General features: G+C 32.9%; 1 protein-coding gene across 3 annotated transcripts; it reads right to left on the bottom strand.

Annotated features, from left to right (window-relative positions):
- Positions 1–218: 218 nt before the first annotated feature.
- On the bottom strand, positions 219–17078 carry LOC131929838 (uncharacterized). 3 transcript variants are annotated; one of them, XM_059286230.1, is made up of 13 exons: positions 16993–17078; positions 13907–13981; positions 11946–12027; positions 11430–11643; positions 8614–8665; positions 8313–8402; positions 7495–7623; positions 6682–6810; positions 5234–5368; positions 4855–4975; positions 3526–3576; positions 911–1048; positions 219–694 (listed from the first exon to the last, which is right to left on the bottom strand). In XM_059286230.1, exons 3-13 carry the CDS (start codon positions 11980–11982, stop codon positions 555–557), a joined length of 1236 nt encoding a protein of 411 aa, XP_059142213.1. In that variant the 5' UTR covers positions 11983–12027; positions 13907–13981; positions 16993–17078; the 3' UTR covers positions 219–554. The 3 variants fall into 3 exon arrangements, with proteins under 3 accessions (XP_059142213.1, XP_059142214.1, XP_059142212.1); XM_059286231.1 differs by lacking the exons at positions 13907–13981; positions 16993–17078 and adding an exon at positions 16331–16469; XM_059286229.1 differs by lacking the exon at positions 13907–13981 and having other exon boundaries at positions 220–694.
- Positions 17079–22126: the final 5048 nt, after the last annotated feature.

Below are 22126 nucleotides of genomic sequence, written 5' to 3'. Positions count from 1 at the left end.
ATAATATATATAATATGTCTTTCCCTCTAATCAGGGGCGTAGCGAGGGGGGGCGGGGGGGGGGGGGCGGGGGGTGCGGACCGCACCGGGTGACACCATTTAGGGGGGTGACACCAAGGCAAAAAATAGCAGAATATATAGAGAAAAACTTGAAGGGGGGGGGGGGGTGCAAATCGAAAACTTGAGGGGGGGGGGTGCAAATCGAAAATTTGAAAGTTTGTCCACGGTAAGGGTCGCTACGCCTCTGGGGGGGGGGGGGTGACACCATTAAGTGCCGCACCGGGTGACACCCGACCTCGCTACGCCACTGCCTCTAATGCTTATGATATTTACAACAATGATTAAATAATCTCTACGATTTTGCCGTTCATAAACTATGCATTATCTTAACTGTAATGACACCATCGAAATAATTTTTTTATTGCATAAATTGTGTTATAAATCAATCATATATTTAAAATGCTTTTTACAGCTCGTTTAACTTTTTTTTAACAATATAATTTATTTATACATTTACAAACAATAAAATTAAAAAAAAACAATGCTTCATTTGCTTCATTTGATAAGGAAGGCTGTTTGATGATGGCATTTTGAATCTTCAACGTACTGTAACTCAACGAACACTGGGCAGTGGTCACTGACGTATTCACCACACAAACGACAGCTGACGTTGTCTCTAACCACATAACCTTTGTCTGTGTGATAACATGATTCATGATTAGTTGACAACAACAACGACTTTGACGAAAGATCCTTCCATTATTTTTGTAGACAGGGATAGAAATCATGTTTTTTTCAGTTCTGCATTTATAGCGGCCGTAAAAAAATAGAACTTTAGAATGACAAAAATTCAGGAATTTTATATTCTATATTATAGTAACAGTTATCAGAACAACAATAAAACAGCTTACAACTTCCTGTTAAAGATCGTACTGCTTCACTTATCCAAATGTTATCATGGATAGCAGATCCCTCTGGCTTCTCCAAACTGATGTTTGTAAACTCGTGAATGCATTGCACGTAATTTAGTGATTTCAGCTTTGTGAAGGCTGTAGTCAATACGTATTTGAAATTATATATATATATATATATATATATATATATATATATATATATATATATATATATATATATATATTATGTATATATATATATATATACATATATATATATATATATATATATATATATATATATATATATATATGTAACTAGGGGAAGTTACCAAGAGACATAACGTGTTACAGTCTGACGTCACAGTGCAGGTGTTGGCTGATGCCAAGGCGTAGTATCTCGGGAAGCGATACGAAAGACGGTCTGTCAACTTTGATGTGACAGGATGCAGGTGGCTTATTAAAATCGGACTGTACGACAGAAGCGGCGTAATTAACAGTCTGATGTAACGATTAGAATCGATTACAATTACGATTATGATAGGACCGAATATGAGTACGATTATGAAGGGGATATAAGGAAGGCGACGGCTGAGCTCTCAGTCTCTCTCTCGCTCAGTCAGGCAGTCAGTCTCTCTCGGTCAGTCAGTCAGTCAGTCTCTCTCTCTCAGTGAGTCTGTGTGGCAGTACCACGTTGGTTATATTGTGTTAAGAAGGACGTTAGACATGTGTATTCAGTTAGATGAAGCCTAGTGAGGACTGTTGGGGGTCCGTTGATTCAGACTATTATTGTGAAACATCTCTCTTGATTCAATATATTATTGTGAAACATTCTTTGATTCATGTAATAAAAGGATCAATAATGAACCTGCATCTTCGAGTATCTATGCTGTGGTCAATGTTGTGTGGAATGAGTGGTTAGACTCGGGAAGGTCACATTTGGCGTTGTCGGCAGGGTAGTCAGAGACTCGTTACATTTGGCGTTGTCGGCAGGATAGACTCGGGGACTCGTTACATATATATATATATATATATATATATATATATATATATATATATATATATATATATATATATATATATATATATATATATATACGTATATATATATACTTATTTGAAATTATATATATATATATATATATATATATACATACATATATATATATATATATATATATATATATATATATATATATATACGTATATATATATACGTATTTGAAATTATATATATATATATATATAAATATATATATATATGTATATATACATACATATATATATATACATATATATATATATATATATATATATATATATATATATATATATATATATATATATATATATATATATATATATATATATATGAAAATTATAAAAATCGATTTCGTTTTTCGTACTGAAATCTACTAATTACTTATTTTGTTGATTACATTTCTTATTTTTCTTCTTGATTAGAGGGTAGGCTCCGGGAAAAAACGGGGAAAAAACTTTTAAATTAATAAGCCTTTCTTATTTATTTCTGTATGTATCAGTTAGGGTACTTAAGGAAAATTTTTGCATGCATCAGGGACTCTTGTGAAAATATGGTTGTCATAGAAAAAACAACCTTTTGTGGAGTTCTAAAATTTTATAAAGTAACATATATATTGGCTATGTAATCATTGATCCTTCTTGTACTAAAACTAATCAGCTATACACAAATAATTTAATAAATCGTTTTAATTGAGAAGTTTTTTTTTTCTGGAGCCTACCCTCTTGTCTACTATCGGAGGGGATTTCCTCCAACACAATTAAGTATTACATATCATGTTATGCGCGATTAATTCCGTGGACTCAACCTTCAGCATGATTTTATTTCAGGATTTGCTTCAAAGTCTGTTGTTTAAAACTCGGACAATCTGCACGGCAACAGTTGTTTGATTTTGGGCAGTCGCACTCGGGACTTTTATAGTTGGCATAAATGATGCATCAAATGTTGCCGAGTTTTTAAACAGATAGCAATTCTTCATATGTGTTCACATTTATACGTGCCCCTAATCAGAGTTTCTTCCAGGCATCCCCCGAACGAAGTGAAATTTATATAATTTATATAGAATATATATACTTTTAACAGTGTCCGCCCCCCCCCCCCCCGAATAAATCTACCGCCCCCCCCCCCTTTCCAAAATTTCAAGTGCCCCCCCCCCCCCGGAGAAAAAAGTCTGGAAGAAATACTGCCCCTAATTAATATCTTATCGACAAGTCGAGAAATTTCACGCAGGAATTATCCTTTTTATTAGCGTCTTTAGCGTATATTGTATTATTTATCCAGAAACAAAGCACAACGTAAAAATACATTTAGGACATGGGTTCGATTTAATGATCCTTAGTCATTGCATAGGTTCTGTTATCACAAGAATAAAGGGTTTAACTTAATGCTTTTTAATAGTCAAAGAAAATAATTCAGAAAATAGTTGAAAGTTTAGTAATAATGTTTAAAATTAAAAAAAAAATGTGCACATTCATCATGAAATATTAATAGACCATACAGACTGCTAACTCGCTACACCCATTTTCCTATCCACCCTAGACTGATGAATCTTCCAAAAAAAATATTAATAACAATAAAAAAACACTTGACATACATGGATCTTCTGGTGACAGATTGAAATCACCCAGTATTATGACGTTCTGATCTAAAAATACAAGATAATATTATTTTTAGGTTACCGTGTCCTGTGCCATAAACCAAAATTTTCAAAATAATTCTTAACCTTTAAGCCGGTTATTGATTACAAACACAATAACCCCAACAATAATTAGACCATATGACTCATAACCTTATTTAAATCGCCTGCTAAAAGTTTAAGAGAACCGCAATATAGTATTTCTGCTATACGTGTTGAATACAGTTCAACAGGTAAAATAGTCTTAGTTGCTAAAATTGAGAAAATAATAGTTATTGACCTCTACAGTAACCAACTGCTAATAGGTCTAAACGGAAAAAAAATATTAAGGCCTAGTATTTGTTACGATTGTTTGTAACGGTTGTTGTTTTTTACTTTCTCGTATATACGAAGTATAGAGAAAGTCTTGTAATCGTGCAAAAAAAAAATCGAGATTTTTACAAATCTCGACGTTTTACACCTCACTGATACGGAAAAACATAATCTTGTCCGTATGTCTGTGTGTCTGTCTGTCTGTCTGTCTGTCTTTGTGTAAACACGATTACTTGAGTACCGTAACAGCTAGGTTGATGAAATTTCATATATAAGTATTTTACCAAAATCGTAGATCCGTATAAACTTTTGAGCGATTTCCGATAAACGGAAGTGGTACTTTTACTACTTTGAATTTTTCAAAAGTCTATAATTTGAGTACTATTTCAGATAGATAAATAAAATTTCACACGTAAGTAAAAGATCTAATTCTCTACCTTCTATCAAATTTTGAGTAATTTCCGTTGACCGGAAGTACTAATTTACGCTATTTCCGATTTCTCAAAAAACGTATGTAAATTTATAAAGTACTAATAATATTGTGCACGATTATGCACTTTTTTATTTGGCGTTCATTTGGTGTGCAATTCTTTTGTCTACGAGATTTTATTCTATTTTTAAAACTTTAAGTATTTAAAATGGATTAAAAATCATGTCTATAGCCCGAGTTCCCATCCCCTGTTGTTTTATATAAGAATATTCGAGAAAGTTTAGGGGAGATCACTCCCGGTTTATTGTATAAAAATGATCTGGGATGGTGTATTGATGAAGATGGAAGAGGGGGTGGGAGGAGGATAGGTCTCTGCTTCACTTGATTTTGTCGCACTGGCTATTTTACCCCAACCACTTTACTAAACGAAATGAATACACTAATCTGGACTATTAGTTAGTACACTCCAATTTTCATTCTACTAATAATTCATATGAATATAAAATATTTTATGTTTGTTAATTAGTTTAAAGTACACACATTACCTGGAGTAAAACAATATCCAATGAGGTCGCTTAAAGATTCAATTTCGTTTCGTACTCGGGAGTTCTGTGTTCCCCCAGCTTTTATGTGAACGCTAAGGAGATTGAAACTTGTCCCTTTGATCTGCAATACATTTATTAAACAGTTTCTTAGATATTTTACTACGTGCACTAACGTAAACAATTGATAACGGCAAGCAGTTGCTTTGCGTTGAAAAGAAAATAGTTTCAACCATACATTTGACAAAAACTAGAATATCTTAATGATTTAATTTTAAAACTTTTTGCTTTAATTAATTAAAAACTTGTAATCATGAGTGAGGCAAACCAATAAACAAAAACCCTAAACAATTTTCAATACGATTTCATAAATTATCTCTACCTTAAATGATACATAAAAGGGATCTCTAGTGAAAATTCTTTTATCACTTGTAATTTTCATAAGGTTTTCCATATCATTTTGCAGCTTCGCTATAACCACCTCTTTATTGTCCGTGAGCGGTCCGATCTGAGTTATCTGTTAAAAAAAAACAGTAATAAAAAATGTCGAAGAACAAGTTTTATAGAAACTAGTTTCTAAATATAATGAAATTTAGCATTTTGAACTATTCAACCCAGAACTCATCACTGAAGTATGATGAAATATGATGCTTAAATAAAACAACTATAAAAACCTTTACATACGCTTTTAAATGCTATGACAATAAAAATAAAATAAAACAAACTTTCTTTTGAGAAAACATTGGTTACTAGTGAAATCTCTTACTCATTTCAGCGACCAATATTTTTAATGCAAAAAGTTTGTTTTTATTTGTTTTTATTTTTTAGTGCATTTAAAAAATTATTACTATAAAAGTTTTTTTTTTTAGAAGTGGTTCAAAATAAGTTACCTGATTTACCACAAACATACACACAGAAAAAAATAGTAAGCTAAATAAAAGCTTATAAATCTAAAAATAGGTACCATTGTAAAAAGGTAGAGTTGTTTCTCAAAAGAAGGAACAACCATTAAAGTATAAAATCTAGTTAGTAAAATGCACTATACAATTTTAAGAAGAGAAATCTTTATAAATAAAAGTCAAGGATTATGATAATCAAAAAGGTTTTTATTGAACTAATTAATATGACATGCACACCACATCCCAATACACAAAGTAATACATAAAAGATGCTGTGAAATTCCAAAAGGTTTTCATTAATTACGAAACTATTTTAAATTGTAAACAAAAAACGCTAACATTTTGAAAATTGTCAAGCTGTTTTGCTTTCGCTAAATTACACTAAGAGAACAGAATAACATGTCATTCATAGTTTGAAAAAAATAATTGCAAATCAGGTTTCAATATTTTGTATCGAATTGACTGGTCATCCTTTTTCTTTGTAAATTATGAAAGTCCTTCATCTAGCAGCTTCGGTTACCGGAAATCGCAGAAAAGTTGATACTTTACTAATACTTATATATGACATTTCATTAAACTAGCTGTAAACACATAAACAAAAGAACAAAATTGCAAATCCGAAATTTTCCGACATGGAATTTTGATAAATCTGTATTTAGAATTTTTGTTCGATTAAAATAAGTTCCCTATACTATATGATGAAGTACTGAGGTGTAAAACGGTCAAAACTATCACAATTTCATGTAAGTGTGTGCACAATTACAATACCTCCCCTATACACTGGATACGAGAAAGAAAAAAAGTAACAAATTGAAAACAAACTAATGCGTTAATTTAAATAAATTGCCTACTTTTGTTTATTCTGTTAAAAATTGAATCACATATACAAATCATCGAATTATATTCATTTCATGTAAATACTATGACGTACTAGAAGTGGGTCGTTATAAATGTCTTCAACCATAACCACGCCTGTAACACCAGTTAAAGTTTCCAATTGCTCTTTAATAAGAACGATGGCTTTGCTGTAGTTGCAGATGAACTTTCCGTTTTCCAATTTCTGTAATGTAAAAGATATACCGGTAATCTAAATTGTTTATTACATAATATGATCAATTCGCCCACATTAAAAACCTACATTCTGGCTGTCCACTTGATTTTATATTTTTAAATTAATTATTCATGCTAAGTATTTATAACAATTGATGTTATTGTAACCATGAGAATTTTTCAATACATGGTATTAAACTAAAACTGTAACTGGTCATTTAAATATTGCCAAATTGGCCGGTACGTGTATGAGTATATTTGTAAATGAGTCGCAGCTTAATTAAGCATGTACGCTGAAATCTAGACTCCCAATTTTTACTGCCCCCCCCCCCCCGCCATCGAAACGTTATTTAAGTGATGTTTTATTACAGACTAAGGTCACAAGCATATTTCTTTTCACATTTTCTCACTTTATTTTTTTTATTAAAAAAGCAAAGATGGTTACATAATTTGGAGCCTAATACTAGTTTGTACAATTCGTCTTTATTTTTAATTTAAATATACAATTTCTCTACAAAAATAAATACACACGTTCGATTAATTAAATCCAGCAAATATTTGTATATTGTACACATTTTGTAGTTTAAAAATCCATGACAAAAATGTCTATAACTTCAGTTTGTTAATTATTCTACACTTAGTAGCCTACTTATAAAAAAATTAAAATATACATAATGGTGTAAAAGAAAAATACCTTTGATTCGATAGTAAAAGGAAATTTGTTTAGATGAGATAATTCGATGCTACGTAATCTTGTTAATTCCGAATAATCCACGGTAATACCTTTTGAAGAATCAAACAGGAAACCACTAAGTTCCATACCCTGCAGGTTTAAGCGAATGAAATAATCGTAATTATAAATAATTAAAAAAACAACTAATTAAAGGAATAGTTAAGAAATATATATTATAAATGAAAAAAAAATAAACGCATTAACAAATACACGGACAAATGAATAAACATATAAACGAATAAAAAAAGAAAGATGGAAAGAAAGAAAGATAGAAAGAAACAAAACAAAACAAAACAAAAAAAAGGAAACAAAACGAAACGAAACGGAACAAAGCAATCATCAAAGCAACCAACCAATCAACTAACCAACCAACCAAACAATCAAACAACCGACCAACCAACCGAACGACCGACCAAGCCATCCACCAACCAATCAAAAAACCAACCAACCCACCAACCAACCAACCAACCACCCAACCAACCAACCAACCAACCAACCAACCAACCAACTAACCAACCGACCGACCAAACGACCAACCTATTCACCCACCCATCCTTCCACCTACCCACCCAACCAACCAACCAAATAAACAAACTAACAAACAAACAAAGGTATTTAATAAAGATCAAATAATAGTTCACAGTGTCATTTCATACTTTTTTCCCTTAAATTTTCATCCTTGAGGACTGACCTAGACAAATGAAAACAAAACCTAAGTTAAAACAAAAACCTTTTGCCTGTCACACAACAGGCGTTGTAATTGAGAAAGTACTTAATACCGCATGCATTCGTCCAGCTGTATCAGAAACGACGCTCATCCAAGCGTTTCCATCATCTCTACCCAATCTCTTGTTGAGCATGCAGCAGATCTGTTAATAGATGTTATATTGACACTGACACGAACACGCACACACACACACACACATATGTATATATATATATATATATACATATATATATATATATATATATATATATATATATATATATATATATATATATAAAATATTTTCTTATTTTCACACAGGACTGAATAGTGGCCAAATATAATGCAAATCATGGAATCTTATGACCACTCACTACATTCAATGCACCTTCCCATCTGATTTCCTGTATAGCTACAATATTTAACCTGAAACAGAGAATTATTCTTAAAAATGGATCAATTAAAATATGCGTATTATTAATAATTATTTATTGTGTATATACATAGTAGTCAGTAGCGTACGCAGGGGGGAGCAGGGGGAGCGGCCGCTCCCCCTCTGGCCATTTTCAGCAAAGTGGCGCCTTTTTGGAAACTTTTTAAACTCAAAGTTTTAAACAATAATATTTTTAAAAAAATATTTTTGGTCGGCACATCTATGTAAACCACAAGACTTCTTTTCATGCAGCAATTAAGCATTATTGTACTAGTCTAGTAGTGTCTATGTTTACAACACGTAGTAACAGCTGCATCAGTTTGCCATTCTAAAAAAAAAAAACCATTACGATGCATTGCAATGTTTAAAAAACCTCTACGGGTAGTACCACCTGGCAAGAGGGGTGTAAAGTTTAAGGCAACTGTATAATGTATTTGCTTACGAATAATTGAATTAGAAAATGTTGTACATAAAAGTTTCCCTTTCAAACCTGACGGTCTAAGGGGCAAGTGATCTAGAGTTCACTTGTTTCTGTGACCTCGGCATATGAAGAGATAGTGTGGTCAGCACTATGCCCAGCCGCTTTTACTTTTCCTAACGTGAGTTAGGTACCCATCAGTTGGGTGGACTCAGGGACGGTCTGCTGACTTGAACCCGGATTCGAACTCGAGACTTACGGGTTAGCTGTCCAGCTCTCTACCGCTAGACTACTCCGTCCCCTATATACATGAAACTTCACACATAATTACTTTATATATACAGTTTGAATCGTGTGATTAATTTTTTTTTAAATTACAATATAGAAATAAATACAACTGATGTGGCACCTCTATTTAAATTTACTTATGAGCAAACTGAGTAGTGGTGGGGAAATTTTGACAAGGCCAACAACGTTATTACGATGAAGTATTAGTATTCTTACAGTTTGGGCGATATTGATTACGATTACAAATTATATGAAACAGTTACAACCCCCCCCTCCCCCATGGACCCCTCTGTAAAAAAATATTGTCATAATACCACTGCTACTTATTTAAATCTATTTCTGTAATATATATTTGTGTAATATATATTTGTGTAATATATATGTATTTTTTGAACAGTCATCTAAAAACTTAAGCTATGTTCACTCTGAGTTGGTTATCTCCCCCCCCCCCCCCACACACACACACCTCACCATCACAAATGTGTAGAGCGACATTAATGTCACATCTAGGTATACACTGGGTTGGATAATTGACATAAAGTGACCGGACAGTGGTGAATGAAGTTGAACCCCCCCCCCCCCCCCCCGAACTTATCTGTTAAGTACATGTAGAAAAACGCGTAATGATGCACCAAAGTACAATGCCGCCAGAAAATTAGCTTTTTAAACGTAAAACTCTTGTGAAGATTGTTTTTGCAATTACAAGTGAAAAGGTGTGTGATCAATACAGTGATCTAACCCATACCTATCACTATGTTAAACAATGATCTTTATAGAACAAAAAAAAAGAAGCAGTAGTTAGTTAAAAAATATATGATCTGAACTAAAAGAGCGATATTTAGTTAAATGTAGGCTGTTATTCCGAATGTTTTTCCATTGTATCGAGAAGCGTGGTTTTATACCAACTCTGATTTTAAAAACTTTCATTATGCATTTATGATGACGATATATTGAAGTCTGATTATAGACAAAAACATTTTGTAAGCACGAATGGTGTTAAACAATTTTATTATATTCTAAAGTAATTATTTATTTGTTATGACATTTATAATTAAATGTCTAGATATATACATATTTATATTAAGAGAGTAACTATTTGCTGTATTTCACTTGTCTTAAATAATTTCCCAGGAATTATTATGTAAGAATTTTTTAAACAAGAATCACAAAACAGATTGTGTTACGTTCATTGTTTTTGGTTGTAGTGTGTGTATATTTTTTTTTGTTTAGATTGATACAATTTTTGTTTTGTCGGCCTACATTGTGTGTTTTTTCTAATTTCTTCAGAGTGCTACTTTCAATTTATTTTACATCATAGCGAAGTAAAGACATACAGCTAATAATTTTATATATATATATATATATATATATATATATATATATATATATATATATATATATATATACATATAAAATACACGTGTATAGAACGTGTTAAAAATTCGGCGCCTTTTTTCGCTCTTTTCGCTCCCCCTACAACGAAAACCTGGATACGCCTCTGATAGAAGTCGTTTATTCAGTCGTTTTTCTAGTGTCAATAATATTTTTAATTAATAGTTCTATACTATTATCATCTAATGCTATACACGATTCTAAACAATGCCCGTACAATTAAAACTGTTTGAATTAGTTCAAGGAAGTAACAGATCAATTAAAATTAAATACGCTACATCGCGAAATTTACATCAATTATCGCCATAGCCTCAGTTGTATGTCATTCTATATATACATTTCGGTAGAGCATCAGTACTTTGATTCTTCAAACCTGTGCATCACGGTAAATGCACTTTGCCCTTCAAATTTCCAATACTATTCGTTTTGTGGGCTAATAAAATAGGGCCTATTCTAAACTGTGATCAGAAGAGTAATTAATACCATCCAACTCTTAGTCTACCCCACACGAATAGATTTTTTGGTTTAGTCATAACTTGACATAAAGTATTAATTATCACCGTTACTATCTAAAATTAGAAACTAGTTCAAATGGTTTGATAAAAGGTCACCCGTGGCCAGTGATATTTTGTAATCAATAAACTTTAGAAGAGACTTACTCATTGTCAATTATTGCATCACAAATAGTTACCACTTTTTTCATAACCTTCGCTTCAGATAGAATGTTTAAGTTCCAACTAGCGATCCTTAGCTTGTTTGGTTTAATCGAGCTTCCGTTACTTTCAGGAGCGGCATTATCAAAATTGTGGAAAATGCGAGGTGACGGGCAATCATCACCATCACTGTAGTAACTAAGACAGTCTTCTTCGGAATCTATATTAAGGGTTATATTTTTAAAAATAAATAAATAAATAAATAAATAAATAAATATATATATATATATATATATATATATATATATATATATATATATATATATATATATATATATATATATATATATAAATATATATAATACTTGTGTAGTATAGAAATGAACATAAGGCTGTTCGTACTATCAGCTTCTTTAATGAAGAATGATACTACTCTATGAATCAATTATAGGAAAGTATTAATGAAAAACAGCAATAATTTTGAAAAAAAAAACAACATATAAATTTTGTATAGGCTACTACCTGAAGTTAAAGTGTCGATATCTTCCGTGCTCTCCATCGTAACAATATCGCACACTAACCACAATGATGCGCCAGCTTATTCCTGTAAATCAGTGTAACATTATCAGCAATGACGTAAGCATTGATAGCTTCACGTATGTTTTTAGACATATTTTATCTTCAGCCAATACATCTATACACACACACACACACACCCGCAACCGCTCGATCACATGTTGTAGTAACCGATAGATAAAGAAGTATAGAAGCATAGGGGGGGGGGGGGGCTAAGCCCTTTAGGGGGCCCACAGTCGACCATAATTATTTTTTTATAAATTTAAAATTTAGCACTCTACTGCTAGTGTAAAAGATAGGGAAAAACTTCAAATGTTAATGACTTCCGTGACTTGTTGATCCCCCTTGGCAGCCGACAGCCAAAAAGGGGGCACGTAACCCGTTCACAAACAGGCATAATAAATGTTCGAACTGACCTCGAAAGTAAGATGTGGCGGATAGTGCGCGGAAATATTGTCGCCAGATTTATTTATAAAAAAAGGTTATTTATAATTGTAGTTTCTTTTTTTTAAAAACAATTGTGAAAGCCAAGTTGTCTTTCTCCTACGATTAAACATACTCTGTAGCTCCAGAAGCCGTAATATATGTAATAGACTTTCATGATGTACGGTACTTTTTTGTAGCGTTGGTAAGGGGCCAAAGTCCATTGTTAATTTTTCAATGTGTAATAATAATATGTATGCTTGTTACATTGATGTATATTTTTAGAACTAATATCCTTTACTATTATGTATCCTACAAATAGTAAAAAAGAAATATAGTACCAGTAACATCGGTTTTATGCAAGTTTACTCACTGTTTTTACAAACAAATGTGGAAGTAAACTTATATATTTAGAATAATCTACCTCGAGTAAATTTATATTAGGCTTTAGGAAATACAGTTGCGACCATCCCTTATTCGTCCCTATTCGCTTTGTCTTTCGTTTCAACTTTGTTTGCACCAGAGCCCTCACAGCCCTAGATGGGTTGCTGTCCCTCGCTACCGGGCCCAATTTACCCGTGGTTCAAACTCCAGCAGTGGCGTAGGCAGGGGAGGGGGGGGGTTAGGGGGTCATACCCCCCATAGACCCCTCGGTATTTATATAAAGTAAGAGGGGGGGGGGGTCCAAATCGAAAGTTTTGGGGGGGGGGGGGGTGCAAATCAAAAGTCTGAGGGGGGGGGGGGGAGGTGCAAATCGAAAGCTTGTATCCGGGTAAAAATTGGACCCCCCCCCCTTGAGACGATCCTGGCTACGCCACTGAACTCCAGACTTTTCGGTTTAGAAGACATAACCCGACCACGACCCTTCCAATCGACTCGACAACCGAACTCGAAACGTCCAAGAGAGCAGTGGAGCACTCTACTATCCATATTGAGAGGGCGTGGGGGTTTAAATTCACAAAGCTGTGGAAGTGGGTGTAACTTAAAGGTAAAAGACCAAAGTGGCTTCGCGAACACGCTGGGGTGGTTGTGGATGGTTGGGTGCTGGGGTGGGGGGGGGATTTATTGGTGACAGATGGATTTTTGGAGCTGGGCAGGAGTCAGAAAGAGTTTGAGACAGAAATGTGAATAGAGGTGTGAGGACTAAACAACGGAATCGAAAAGGGAAAAAGGGAAGAAAATTTTTCTATCTGTGGTAGTCTGTTACTAAATATATATATATATATATATATATATATATATATATATATATATATATATATATATATATATATATATATATATATATATATCTGTCGTGGAAAAGTTGTGTTATTAAAAACGGGCAGTATTTGCGGGTATGACTTAAATTCATTTTGTGCCTAAAATAAAAGTAATTATTTAAGTGACTGTTGACTTGCTAAGCTAGTGAAAACTCCCTATACACTTAGTTTAAACTACCAATACAGCACATACGAGATATTATAACAAACACTAGTGCTTACATTCAATATGAAGAAAAAAAACACGTCTAAATCATCACATGTATCTTTTTACATTAACGCTTCGAAGGGAAACAACTGCAAAAACATAGAAGCACGATGTTAAGGTATGTAATTTATTTATATAAATAATATTTCTCCTATTTCGTTCAGGGCGACGAGCATGGACCGTCCAGGGGCGGATTAATCTTTGTGCAGGGCCCCGGGCTGAAACTTTTTGGGGGCCCCTGATATATATATTTATATATTAATCAACATATTCAAGATAATAATGGATTATTCTAACTTACAGGAACATTCGACACTGATATGTACAAAACTGCTAATTTAAAAAGCTGCCAATTATGTTCAATGAGCGATGAATTAGATACAAACATCTAACCAATATGTACTCATTTTTAGCAAAAAAGTTATGTTGCCCAAACCCATCCCTCCCACACCCACTACCACTACAACTACCACGACACACACACTCACACTCACAAAAACACAGAAATGCGAGATCCATCCGCTACGACAGCAGTACTAAATATATGACTGTTTACTTTAGATGTGTAGAAGTTTCCGACCTCTGAATCATAACATATAGTTATTCGACTGTCATTCAAGTATTTATATTAGGCGTGTGAAAGCTGGAAATGCAGACTAACATTGAATTAACATAAATATCCATAAGAGTTTTATAATGTCGTTATAGAGCAGACGATAAAGACTGTTGGAACTTGCTTGATTGCAGACGCAAAAAGAAAAAAGAGAATTTCAAACCACTCTATGTAGGAAATTATTGATAACATGCAGAGGTTAGTATAGGCCCAACTAAAAACAGTAAGCACGGCATTATCGTAAAAAAAAAAACAACAACCACACCTCCATCCTCTTAGGTGTCATCCATTTTTGAGGCCCACAAAAAGTTGGATTTCCACAGGCGTCCATTTATAGAACGCCATCCCTGGCCTCTATACCCAATATTAACGTTCACTAAAAGTAAACGGCTATAAGTGTTTTTAAAAGTTTTAATCATAGTGTCCACTCCAGATTTATTTCCTATATTTCTGTCTTGTCCTAATTTAGACCTAAATGTCTGTTACCGTAGTATAGGGCCTTAATAGGTCTGCCGAGACATAATTGCCCATTGAGTTTGGTTAAAATAACACTGGCACTGCCGTAGGCTCGTTTGCTTTTAGGCCTACATTGTTTATGCAGCTTTGTTTTTGCTATCAACAATACAGAGTATGATTCTTTGATTGTGATGTCACAAAGGCCCTCCCCACCTTCACCTATACGCCGTCCACACGTATCCACAATTGTCTTAAGTTTTAGTTCCATTAGTAGATGATTTCTTATATTCTTAAGATAAATATATACTAGTCGCCAAAGAACGTAAAAGCTAATTAATTAGGCCTAACGGTTTGTGGCCTATTTTGATTTTAAAAAAAATTAAAAGTTTACAATAGGTGGTAGAACCCCCGACTGCTGACCTAAAGGTTTTGAGCTCTAATCATCCAAAACACAGATGGGTACCTATATCAATCTCATATTTTTAAAACTACTAAAAGAGGCCAGGCATAATTTAAGAACTGATCAGAATGTCTCATTTGCTGGCAACAACTAGATATGTGAACTCTACCTAATATTCCCTATGCTCACCAGGCCCTAATTGGAAACTAGGAAATTAATCTAGGGAGTTTTAATCCAAATAACTAGATCTAGATATCCTGTACCCCTTAAAAATGAATATCCGAAACTTCCCTTCTAATAACAAAAATGTAAAGCATATTTGGTAAGATGGGTAAGCAAAGACGGTTAGACAGTTTTTCATTGATTAATAAGGCTGGTCAATAATGTTGCTTTTCTGGATGCTTGCGAGTGAGACCTAATTCAGAATGTAGACTCTATTCCTAACATTTGTATTTATTTCAATTTGGTTACCACCTCACTACACGATCTGACGCTAGGCCTATCTGACTAAATAACTTTCAAGTGCTGTAAATTTTTTAAAAAGGCGTCAATCATAGACTCATGTGTCAGAATTCAACCACTGTTTGTGTTTTTAACTCTAAAATAAAACCCAGTTTGTTGTCATAAGCGAACGCTGTCTGGGCTATTTGTTTTAGACAGCGTGTAGGAGCTGATGACAGCTGGTATTTATACTAAAGTGTGTGCTCAAGTTTGATATATTTTAACACAAATTGAAATTAGCTTATGATTTAAAAAAAAATGGTTTTTATTGTAGAAAAAAACAACAACAAAAACCCAACAGTTTCGCTTAAAAGGGAATTTACTATGGCTGGAAAAGGAAATTTGGGGGCCCCTAAAAATCGGGGGGCCCTGGCTGCAGCCCCCTCAGCCCCCCCCCCCAATCCGCCACTACGTAGACGGGAGAGATGCCTGAATTAAATACTGTATTAAATAATTAATTATGCTTACGGACGCTGCCTGTTATGGCTGGGTTGTTGTTGTACAAAGTTATTATTGCTAGATATAGTTTAAAACGAAAAATGGGTATTTTATAGTGATATAATATGAAGTTAAGCACTTTAAATTTTAGTGAGGAAATCAAACAAGTATGGTTGTTTCGACCGATGACAAAGGAAGGCTTGTAAGTAGGCCATCTATTTCTGGTTCTCGTACTTGCCAGGTAGTATGTTTAATACCGAATGTGAATATTTTTATTAAATAGGTAAAAACAAAAATAAATAGAAAATTTATTTTCGTTATTGTTAAGTTAACGATTGCATTTTGTGTATTCTTTGTATTTAAAAATCTTGGAGCTAGGCCTAAAAACAAATAGCGCTTTGTTCTTTTTTTATCCATACGAATAACATTTAAAACAATTAAAGTAGTTCGGAAATTCATATCTGTCACTAGCTAACGAGACTTCAAATTTTAAGCGAGAGAGACCGAGACTTACAAGCACTGTAGGAGAAGCATGGTCATATTTTTATAAGTGTTGTGGACTAGGTTAGAGACAAATGTTTTGTTTGAATGGTCCATTTTATTGATATGTGACAAGAACTAAGTTACTGGCTTCAGTCTAAAGTATAATTGTATGTGCTGATGTATACTCAAATGAAAATAGGCCTACTTACCCAGTGCAAAAGACTTTACAACAATATTTAAATACTCGTTTCGTAAAAACACATCAACTGATCTCATCAAACGCCATTTTGGTACTCTGCCTAAGCACTAAAAATAGAAACTAAAAATAGTTTTCGGGAATTTTATTTATTTAAAACTGCACGTGTTATATGTTTTAAAATAGATAACCTAATTTACCGATGTTAAATAATCAGTATGCATAATAGATCAGCACATTAATTTTTTTGGGAATACAAAATGTAATTAATTTTTTAAAATGATTTTAAGCCTAACCATGAAGCGAACGTTTGACCGCTTTGATAGTCCGGCCAGGAATATTTCTCCAAAAACACTCTATTAGACTTCTTTCGTTGGTCCAAATTCAATACTATAGTTACTTTTAGTTCGTGGATACACATAAACAATTTCTCTATATTAAACTACCTACGTATGAATAAATTAGTATTGGGCTAAGCTAATTTGAAAACTACTACTACGCCGACGTGGTCGAATGGTAGAGCATATTATTGCTAACCCGAAAGTCACGAGTTCTATTCCGAGTTCAAGTCCATAGAATATCCCAGCTGTGATGGATACCTGACTCACGTTAGGGAAAGTAATAGCAGCTGATCATAGTGATGACTTTATATGCCGAGGTCAAAGAAACAAGCGAAATTTACTTCACTTGTCCTATTAGCTATTATGCTTTTCATTTGCACATCGACGCTGGGCTTTGTGAGATGCTGGTTGACGATACTTCTCTGCATGCTTTGGCAGACAGCAAATAAGCACTGGAGAGCCAGCTACAACACTATGCCAGCAACATTAACAAAAAGTAACAACAAAATGCAACTTCACCTTTATAAGTCCAAGTCAATGCCCCATCACACACAACGCCAACGTCAACATTAACCATCCCTTCACTACATTTTACAGTAGAGAACATAAGTTATTGATTACAATTTTACCTAGTCTGATCATTTCACGTAATCAAAATATCATTATTGTAGGTTACTTTTCAGTTAGCTGAGATTAGAAATTGTGATAATTCTACGAGAAAATTAGTTTTCTACAAGACATTCATTCAGTCTAAGATAGTTTAAGATAGATATTTTACGTCTTTAACTAAATAGCGTTCACTTTTTACAATAAAAAAATGCCTTACACATTGTATTTTGCTTATTTATTTCCCGACTCTTTCCTCAAAAAACTGAAATTCACCATACAGCAATATATATTTTCAAAAATATTACATAATATAATTTTACATATATAAGCTCCTCATACTTATAATTAAACACATTACTTCATTGTTGTCATTTTTTAGCTTCACCTACCCTAACCTCATTTTATGGAGTAATCTACTTAATATAAGAAAACGATCTAAAAAATAAAATATATATGCTAAAAAAACATAACTAAAACAGCAATCATCTTTCCAAAAGGTGAACTGAGTCATCGGTAATCCTCACTAATAATTCTAGCTATGATGATGATAATTTTATATCACTGCTCGTCTTAAATTTGTACTACACATCTCTTTCAGTTACTTAATTTAACGAAATGAGTTTATATATAATAGGGCGTATGAGTTCGTGGGTTCCATTCGATTTAATTCATAGCATTTTGCTAAGATAATGTGTTTAAGTTATTATTCGGAAGTGATTAAAAACCTGAGTAATTTAATGCCGTATTCAAACACAAAAAAGAAAACGATCCAATTTTTACTTTAAAATAATTATTTATCCCTTTTGAAAAAAAACACAAAAAATAATAATAACAATGGTATCTAGATATACTTATACATCTCTTTAAATAATGCAACGTAAAAATATTTCTATATAACATAAATATAAATTTTATCACAGTATATAGAATCAAAAACACTATCCTAGGCAAACAGTGAAATGACGAAATTGTGTGAAGAGCTAATAAGAAATTATGTGAACATCAGTGAAGAAATACAAAATGAGTAATATCTTATATATCTGAAATGCTTTAAAACAACAAGATTTCTAAAAAGGAAAGAAACCTCAGCTTGATCACCCTTACCTAACCCAAACAGCAAAGTAATGTTAGGATTTCGTTTAATTTAAGGTTAGCGTTAGAATTATATTTAGGTTGCAAGGTTGGGTTACGGTATAAAACGGGATTTGTTCTTGTTTTTGCATTACTGCTTTCCTTAGAGAAGTTGAATTGTTTTTAAATAGCTTGGATACAGTTTTTAAAGAATTGTGGGTGTTAACATTGAACTATGTATCACTATACCAGTTTTTAATTAAGAGAGGCAATTCGAAAAAGTTGACTAATGAGAAACGATACAGTGTCTATTTTCTGCTAATAATTAAGTTAGAACTAACTATCGTACTTTTAAGATAAGCTGTCACATTTCTTTTCATTAGCCAACTAATAAAAGACGTGAGGGGAGAATTTGATCAAACTATCAATATCCACATTTGTTACAAACAGTTCTGTACAAATATGATGAAAACAAGGAAGCCACTAAGTAACATCAATGTTTACAGAAGAATAGTGTAATCGAGTGAAGATATTGAATACAATTGTTGAAAAGCAGAGAGTAAAAGTATTTAAAGTGCAAAGGCAGTGAGAAGGTATGGATAACACACACACACGCACACACACATACACGCACACACACACACACACACACACACACACACACACACACACACACACACACACACTGTCCGTGGCAGTTTACAGGCGACAATGAAAATATCTGGCAGAACCTTAGTTTCAAATAATTTAAAAGCTTAATTATCTGCCCCTAAAAGACGTTACTAATTAGACCCGGCTCTGCGATTGTAAACATTCGGGGTGTCTCGCATGGTCCTTGTTATGAAGTCATCGGTTTATTTGGTACATGATTTGTTGTCTTTGATATCTGCAGTGAGTTGATGTCTTTAGGTAACAGTTTAAGCCTTGATTGAATACCTCCAACACACGTACAATTTTAAGGCTTTAATAAACTTTAGTATTGAAGAAACAAACATAGAGTTCTGCCACGGAGCACAAGACACACACTTCCACACGATAACAAGTCTAGCATTCAACTAACTTAATTAATTCACGCGGCCCCAAATTCACCCTAAGGTAACCCAACCCCTGCCTAACCCCAGCAGTCCCGCGAGGGGGCGGGGTGCCTAGCCTGTGGATGCATTAGCTCGAACTCTTTACGACTGTGACAACTTGCATTTAGTGGGGTGACGTACAGTGAAACACATTAAGGACTAATCATATTGCAGCTATCTCATCTAAAATTAAACAATATAATAGTGTGGACATAAATACAATATTAAGAATGAAACGATATTTTACCACAGTTCTCTATCATATGCTAATCCCAGTTATAACAGTCCCCTTAAAAAGAAATATATTTATCTCTCTCTCTCTCTCTCTCTCTCTCTCTCTCTCTATATATATATATATATATATATATATATATATATATATATATATAAGAAGTAAAAAATATAATAAATAAATAATACTTACATACATACGTATATATATATATATATATATATATATATATATATATATATATATATATATATATATATATATATATATATATATATATATATATATATATATATATATATAAGAAGTAAATAAATAATACATACATACACACACATATGTATATATATATATATATATATATATATATATATATATATATATATATATATCAAGGTGTTGTTCAAAAAGTTGTTCTTTAAATCACTAAAACGCACCACTACTTCCAAATACATAAATAAGTAGTATGTTAAAAGAAATTCATTAGATGTCGTTATATTACCAATAATAAATAAAACACAACTTTTCGTGCTGCAGAATATGCTCATAAATTGATGGGAAAGAAAATGTAAGCTTAAAACCTAGTAACTAAAACGTTTCACCAGTTCTAAATGAAGTAATGAATACAGTTAAAAACTGAGTGGAAGCTATTCAAGCTTGCTTCAAATGTAAGCATCTCTACAAAGTATTTTGTAAAAGGCAAAATTAAGAAAAACAAAATTATACTTCGCACCGAATTAAGATGGCTATCCGAAGAGAACTGCTTGAAAAGACTTATGGAATTATTGCACATTATTTAATGATTTATTAAACGACAAAGCTAAAAGGTATAATATGCAAAACATCGAGGTTAAAGTTTGTGAATTACTTAGCAAATATTCTTGAAAAATTGAAATGTATTAAATAAACATTTCAATGAGAAAATATCATAAGTGCGGGAAAAAAAGGAGGATATTTGGTTTCATTTTCTTTATTGAACTCTGTCTGACATATGTTTAGCCTACACAATTTTTCCTCACCAGGTTCTTTGTCTTACTAAATGTCTTATACCGCAAAAAATGCTATTATCAATCATCTGAAAAATTTATCGGCTGATTTATATGAAATTATTCTATGAGCTGAAATAAATTGATTCAACAAGCTCCATGCTGCAGCCCCAGTTAGTGAATTGTGAATAAACAGAAACGAAACACGTAAATGCAACCAAATATCAAAGTTTGAGGGAACGGGTCTATGACCAATGTCCTCAGGATAAAATATCTAAATATCTCAGCATAAATAATCTCACAGACCATATAACTTGAACAAAATATATCAGGAAATAATATATGATGATAAAAACATCTAAAATAATTTTAGGAAGACTAACTTAGAGTGGGGGTGGGGGGTGGGGTGGAGGGGGAGGGGTTGCGGTATACAAAAATGTTTAAAAAAAAACAAGGCTCTTCTAAATTTTCATTACCCCTGTTCTCGCTAGAAAATTAATATAGCACTGTAGGTTTTAAAATGTGAAATGTTTTAGAGGAAATGAGCAACACTATAGAATGCCGGGTTTTCACTTTGTCAGTTGCATATATAAAGACAACATGTAAGAGTCCAAATTGAACTTGAAGCTGAATTGAACTTAGGTCATGGGTCAGGGCATAGGTCAGTAGTGACATTACTGTAGTAGCCGCTTCGCTTTAAAATAAAGATGTCTGTACAATTAGTTAATCTTTGTCTCTTGAAAAAAAAGCTTAATGCGTCACAATGCATTATTAGCTTTCAGCAATAGCTTTAATGATATAAATTTTTTTTTGTATTAGGTTCCAACACTATTAT

Source organism: Physella acuta, unplaced genomic scaffold (assembly GCF_028476545.2).
Source record: "Physella acuta isolate Inbredline_101_S28 unplaced genomic scaffold, ASM2847654v3 ptg001684l, whole genome shotgun sequence".
Taxonomy (NCBI): domain Eukaryota; kingdom Metazoa; phylum Mollusca; class Gastropoda; family Physidae; genus Physella; species Physella acuta.
Note: the sequence above shows the minus strand (reverse complement) of the source record. Positions and strands in the feature narration are given on the sequence as shown.